Raw genomic sequence first — 7,577 nt, forward strand, 5'->3', positions numbered from 1 at the left:
CCACGAGTATTCACGAAACTGCTTAAACCGGTAGTAGCGAAGCTACGGGAAGAAGGCATAACCCTAATTGTATATCTTGATGATTTTTTGCTCATTGGCGACTCCGCCAAACGACTTCACGCCCATGTCGATCGTACCATAAACTTATTGCAATCGCTAGGCTATACGGTAAACTTAACCAAATCCGCGCTACAACCGACAGACCAAGTCACCTTCCTCGGATATAACCTCGATTCATCCACGATGCAACTGTCGGTGCCGACAGACAAACGTCACCAGATAAAACAAGACATCATCACTTTGTTGGCAACTCAAAGGATCACACTTCGAATGCTGTACCGCATACTGGGCAAGCTGAACGCACTAACCACGATCGTTCGATCTCTGCGATATCATTGTTCGTCGTTGGCCTCACTTGTTTCCAAGAGCACCCGACAGAACTGTGCGTTCGACTCGGAAGTGCCTTTACCCCTCACTGGTCGGGAAGACCTCATATGGTGGTCCGAAAACCTAGACATGATAGCGGTCGGACCTATAAAATTACCACTTGTCTCACTGGAAATAACGACAGACAGCTCTCTCAAAGGGTGGGGCGCTTGGTGTGGACAACGAGCGTCCGGGGGAACGTGGAACATACACGATCAAAATCTCCACATCAACGCGCTAGAACTTAAAGCCATTTTCCTGGCGGTACAAAAACTAGCCGATGACCAAAAAGACACAACGATCGCTATTCGGACCGACAATACAACTGCAATGCATTGCGTTAATAACTTCGGCTCGCTACACTCCTCAACCTTAAATTCGCTAACAAGGTCACTCTGGGCCTGGGCCTTCGAAAGAAACATATTTCTGAAAGCTACACATATCCCAGGAACATGCAACGACAGGGCTGACTTATTGTCAAGAACAACATGCGACAACCATAGCTTCTCACTGCACGACGCTATATTCAAACGCTTAGACGCAGCTCAGGGCCCCTTCGACATCGATCTGTTCGCGGATTTCACGAACTACAAAATCATTCCTTACATCAGTTGGATCAGAGATCCTTTCGCACTCAGCATGGATGCTTTCTTATCGAAATGGGACATGTGGAACAACCTATACGCGTTTCCCCCGTTCAAATTGGTAGATCGCTGCCTCTCCCACCTAGACCTCTTCCCATCATGTGAACTATCTCTAATCTGCCCACTTTGGCCCACACAGCCTTTTTTCCCCCGGCTACTGCAACGCTGCATCGCACGTCCTCTCCTAATCCCGACATTCGACGACCTGCTACAAGACCACAAAGGAGAGCCCCACCCACTAATCTTAAACAACAAATTACGATTAGTCGTTTGGCGCCTGGCACCTCTAACCTGTCCGCAGAAGCAACGCGATTTCTGGAACAGTCTATCCGAGAAAGCACAAGATCGTCATACAAATTCGCTTGGAATCGTTGGCTTCGTTGGTGTCAACAACGACATACCCCTCTCATTGGCGTTACTATAGAGCAAATCTGCAACTTCTTGGCGCATATCGCCACTCAAGGATACTCCTATTCCACGGTGAACACATACCGCTCTTGTTTATCATACAAACTACCGCCGATCGAAGCTTTCAAAGTGGGGAATCATCCTACCATAAGGCGACTAATGAGAGGGATATTTAACGCACATCCGCCAACAAAAACTCGCCCTGCTATATGGGATGTCGAAACAGTACTCGCATTCTCAGATACATGGGGACCACCTGAAACACTATCAATACAACAAGCAGCATCCCGCGCGCTACTTCTTTTATTGCTCACGTCAGCAGCAAGAATCGGCGAGATCGCGGACTTGAGCTATCCGCCACTCACTCGCGACACGTTCCAATGGGAATTTGCCTACTCCCGCGGACTAACGAAAACAAGCAGACCCGGCCATCACTCCCCTACACTCATAGTCAGAGCTTACCCTGAGAACGAGTCTCGTTGTCCGATAAAAACGCTCGACGCATACGTATCACTTACAGAACCCTCACGCCAAGCTATCGACAAACTATTTCTCACATCCCGCAAACCCTTCCGGCCCGCTTCCAAAGACACTTTAGCGCGCTGGATGAAGAATATTCTCCTGGCCGCGGGCATCGACATTTCCATATACTCGGCACACTCAACACGGAGCGCGGCAACAACCGCGTCCCATTTACGGGGTGTCAATGTATCCGAAATTCTGCAAACAGCGCGTTGGTCCCGGGCTTCCACCTTCTACAACCATTACTTTCGACCACCCGCGACATCGGCCATGTCCTCCGCCGTGCTCATGACACAACGGTAAAATCGCTATCTATCCCTCGATGAACGATGGAACCGTCGAAGTGGAATTGATCAGTCAAGTCGACTCACGAAGTGGGAAGACTGGACTGGAATTCCACGAGTAAGGTGGAAGCGTTCATCGAGGGATCCCACCCAGACCCACCCAACAAACTCACACATTCCATCTATCCCTCACAGGAGATTCGCGAAACTGAGCTCACAACAACACGGCTCCGGAAAATCTAACCGGAAAAAAGTACCTGATCTCATGAGCTACCAGCCAACTCCTGATCTCATAGGCTACCAGTCAACTCGCCAGTACGGCGTCAGGTCCGCAGTAATCGGATCAAGTGATATACACATGGAATAGTATCAATTCTACGAAACGCAGGGTAAACCTATGCGGTGTTAACTTAATCAACCATGTACATACGAGCCCGTATGGTACAACGGAGTCAAACCAAAAATTGTCATAAGATAATAAACGACGCATTCACAACGTTTCTTCAGCTACCTTCAACTCGCCACGTTTAGGTACAGTTCGCAAAAGGGCAGCGACTTAGATAAAAACTAACACTCCGCGCGTCGCCCAACGAGTGAGACCAACCGTCACGACGACGACGCAACTCCACTCATTTTCTTTAAAGACCGCCTAGTCGCCGCCGCCGGGATCACAATCGCTATCTATCCCTCGATGAACGCTTCCACCTTACTCGTGGAATTCCAGTCCAGTCTTCCCACTTCGTGAGTCGACTTGACTGATCAGTTGTATCGGACCCTGCATTCGTTGGCGTAATGTCCCACTCTCCCGCATCGACCGCAAGGGGCACCCATTCGGTCCATCGGTTGTGAGCCCAATCCGGCACCTTCCATCCGCCGCACCTCGACGGAAGCCGAGACGGGATTCTCGCTCAACCCGGCGTCCGAAAGGGTTCGGATCTTCGCCTCAATCTCTCCAATTGTCTGAAAGTTTTCCTCTTTTAAGCGGAGCTGCCATGCCTCCGGTGAGCCCCTGATCAACTGTCGGATCACGAACATGGTGATTGTTTCCTGAGTCGCCTCCGGGACCGCTCTCCTGGAGAGATCCACAAGTCTCTGTCGCACTGGCTCAACCGGGGCCCCTGCCTTCACCTTAACCTTCTCGAAGCGGTCCATCAAGAGCTGTCTCGTGCTCGGAGGGTCCACGATATCGAGGGTTGTCCCTTCAAGACTCGAGAGCGTCGGATAAACCGCCTCCGCCGCCTCCTCGCCGTCCATCGCTACCGGGTTGATGTCCTCCGCGTATGCCTCCTCCAATCGAGTTGCAATCCATTCGTGGTCCTCTGAGATGCATACCAATGCTTTCGCGTAGCTTTTCTTATCGCTCCATTCCTCCGCATCGGCGAGCCGTTGCAATTTCCGAAAAAAATGTGGTGGGCTCGTCTGGATCGAACGGGACGAAATGCTTTCGTATCGATGCCATCCTGTTTTACTCGGTCGGCACCTGAGATGAGGGGTTAGTTGTGCTGTCTACCGGCGAGCAGATCTAGGCCCAGAAGATGTCACTCACTCGTCCTAGTCTTCGTCTCGATCTGCGCATCGAAGTCCTCGGGCTTCCTTGGTTCTTAATCCCACCGCTGTGGTTAGATGTTCGTCCACTCAAAACTCGGTTTATCGTCTCCGATAGTCACTCCATTTATTCTGGATTCTAAGATACTCCTCGTGGTTCTCGTCCGACACAGGCCCCGTTCACTCTACTTGTTTTTCTTTTCAAACTCTCTCGATGCACGTTCCTTCTGAAGCTACGTCACATTAGGCATTCTGTCGGACAGCTAACACATTGATTCCATCTATTCCATCGATTCCATCTATTCCATCGATTCCATCTATTCCATCGATTCCATCTATTCCATCTATTCCATCTATTCCATCTATTCCATCTATTCCATCTATTCCATCTATTCCATCTATTCCATCGATTCCATCGATTCCATCTATTCCATCGATTCAATCGACCATCGATTCCGTCGTCCATCGATATCAAGAGGCTGCACTTCCCAAGAGTTTATGGAGAGCAATTGGCTAATCGGACCTGAGTTCATGAGGAAGCCGAAGGCATCATGGCCTCAGTTGTCGAACGAGGCACCACGAGAAACTAAGGTCATCGCGGCAAGCATGAGGAGGAACCCATTTGAGAGTTCCCTATCTGAAAGGAGCGCAAAGCCGATCGAGTTATGGGCAAACTTCGCAAAGAATTCGAAAACCAAGATAATGCACCAACCCGTCCTGCGGTTGGGCAACAGCAGCAAATGGTCAACATACGTCAGAGCGATTGTTCGATTCCAAAGAGCCGACAATCTTTGGAGACACCGAATTAAGGGGGAAGAGATGAAGAAGCCTATTCTGTTCGTAGAGCTGCGAAGAGCACAGAACTTCATTGTCGCTCAGGTTCAGACGGAAGCGTACCCGCAGGAGTTACAGGAATTACGACTGACTTCCTCCCTATCACAGAGTTCAAAGATTCGCGTACTCAACTCTTTCCTGCAAGACGGTCTACTCTTGCTAGGCGGGAGGTTGGGACATCACGTAGTGGACCTTCCCAAGAACCCCATCATCATACCGCCGAAACACCTAGTCACGAAAATGATCCTGATGGATATACACGAACGAGCTTGTCACGCGGGACCGAGTCAGGTCATCATGATGGCGCGGCGCAGGTTCTGGATACCGAAAGTGAAACGAACGATCCGCAACATTGCACACGGATGCAAGAACTGCAGAATATTCCACTTGAAGCCGGCATCAGCAGTTGTCGGACCTCCGCCAGATGTCGGGGTTTCGAAGTCGCAACCGTTTGAGCATGTCGGAACAGATGTCTTGGGACCGCTATTCGTAAAGAACGGTAAGGAGTCGAGGAAGATCTGGGTGGTCATTTTCACGTGGTCATTTTAGATTCTTCATTCGTCCTCAACCCGGAGTTTCTCATGAGCTTAAGGAGATTCAAGGCCAGGCGAGGTTCCCCAAGAACATTCCACTCTGACTACGCGGAAGCGTACAAGCGAGCAGCACAGGATTTGAAGACTCTGTGCTAAATGATGAGAGACGGAGCCCTACAGGAGCAGTTAGCGCGAGACGGAATGGAATGGAAGTCCTCCATAGAGAAGGCCCCATGGTACATGGGATTCACGGAGCGATCAGTAGGCAGTGCGAAGACCGCACTCAAGAAAGTGTTGGGCCGGACAGCTGTCGAGGAACGAGAGATGCTAACCGTTTTGTGTTAGGTTTGTGATAACTACTCCTACTATGGGGAATGGCTTGAAGGGAGGAATGTCCGACTTATTTCACCTCACTTTATTGGGCGAATGCTCGATTGGACTGAGCGTCGCGCAGGCCGTCAGCTACGACACCCGAATCTCAACTGACGTCATCAGGCCCTACGGTGACGATAATGCAACGCGCACCTGACGACAGACGTCCCTGGTAGATTTCGCCTACGACGTTCGACCACAGCTACCATTTTTGATCTCCAGATCAACCTGGATTGCCTAATCCTAATCCTGATGAGTAGCCTAACCGAATGCCTAATTCCTATGGGAACGCCTCTTATTACGTACCTAGTTGAGGACACTATCTAGCCGGGTTGACCCTCAGTTTATGACGAAACCTTGAGTACAAGAATATATATTATATATTGCTATATTGATCACATCTTCAGGGTAGTTCCCTTCTTGGCGCATAAACTGCTCCGGGCCTCTGCTCCGCCTGTCCTGCTTCGTCCGTTTCACTTCCGTAGATGGGAGTCGATCGAAAAATTTTGATTCTGGACCGGCACAGGGGACAGCACTGGCCCATAGTGCCTTCGGTGACCCAACCATAGAGACAGCCCCAACATGACAGGTGGCCGCACGTGGTTACGACCGCATTTCTCGCCTCGCCCAGGCAGATGGTGCACTGCCATCGCGCCAGATCGGCCCCGCGTTCCGGCACATGCCCGTCCTCGTGCTCGATCGGGTGTTCTTCTGCCTGAACCACCTGCTCCTCAACCTCGACTCCCTGCTCGACGCCGTCGACTGCCTGCTCTGCATCTTCGATGGCCTGCTCGCCGACTCCTTCCGCCGGTTCTCCACCCTCGGCCCGTTGCCCGATTGCCCGTACCTGGATATTAACGCTGACATCCGCACGCCCCTCCCGCAGGATGGCCTGCAGTAGTTCCACCGCTTCGTCCGACCTTTGCCTCTTTGTCCTCCTCGGACCCCTGTGCCACACGCAGCACTCCACGTAATGGCCCACTTGCTGGCACGCGGTACATATCGCGTCCCTTGCTCGACACCTCACAGACCCGGTCGCGAGTCTGTTGTCTCCACAAGCTTCACAGCTTTGCTGCTGCATACTGGCCTGCGTACTGAGTGCTGGGTTCCTGAACTGAACTCTGGATCTAGGATTTGATCGTTGAAGCGACGACGATGGAATGATCATTTCGGTCTTTCGTTTGCCTAACCTCCGTCTCAACTCGAGCTGTGATTTGTCGATGCCAGCGCCATTTTCACTGAAATATGTACTCGACATTTCTTCCGGTCAATCTTCCATCCGTCGTGCACATTCCGTAAATCTCCGTTCCATTCCCGACTTATGCCTGCCACATTCTCACCATACATTTGAACCAATTCGCTCGGTCTCGCTACCTAAATGTTGTCCTCAACATTACTTAGAATATTTTCCCTGAAAGCGTTTCCTTCTAACTGGCTGTTGCCTAGCCTGCTCTGACAAGGGGAGAACCGAACATGTAACGCGCCGATCGGGCTGAAACTTCGGTCATAAAATCCCCACCCCGAGAGAAGTTCAACCCTATGAGGTTATCTGCGTATGGCCACTCTAAGGGTGTTAAAATAATTATCGAAAACTCGCCCTCAAGCATTGACTCTACGGGAATAATGGAAAATACTATGAACAATGGACGAATATTGGATCTGCCCGAGATATCCGAAAACATATATATGTATATATTTCTATATACTAAGATATATTTCCGCATCGCGTTTGGAACCACGAATAACATATATATGTATATATTTCTATATACTAAGATATATTTCCGCATCGCGTTCGGAACCACGAATAACCGCCTACCGTCGATAACCTTGAATAGCACTCCTATGATGCACTCTGTCTCGGGACAAAACCAATGAAAACTCGAATCTTATGGTTTGACAATCTCGCTCGTTCCCGGAGACGCGCTGAACGCTCATGCGCCTGAAGCGCTCGCTGTGCAACTGGTAGCGCTTCGACTCGGCGTGCCCGAGCTTGCACATGCACGTTC

General features: G+C 50.5%; 1 protein-coding gene across 1 annotated transcript; it reads left to right on the top strand.

Moving 5' to 3' along the window:
* The first annotated feature begins 243 nt into the window (after positions 1-243).
* On the top strand, positions 244-1,494 carry LOC100907926 (uncharacterized). Its single transcript, XM_003739944.1, has one exon. The coding sequence runs from the start codon at positions 244-246 to the stop codon at positions 1,492-1,494; it is 1,251 nt and encodes a 416-aa protein (XP_003739992.1).
* Positions 1,495-7,577: the final 6,083 nt, after the last annotated feature.

Source organism: Galendromus occidentalis, unplaced genomic scaffold, assembly GCF_000255335.2.
Source record: "Galendromus occidentalis unplaced genomic scaffold, Mocc_1.1 scf7180000076625, whole genome shotgun sequence".
Taxonomy (NCBI): Eukaryota; Metazoa; Arthropoda; class Arachnida; order Mesostigmata; family Phytoseiidae; genus Galendromus; species Galendromus occidentalis.

Bases quoted from the DNA above. Each gene is read 5' to 3' on its own strand.
- LOC100907926 (XM_003739944.1), top strand. From the start codon at position 244: ATGCAACTGTCGGTGCCGACAGACAAACGTCACCAGATAAAACAAGAC.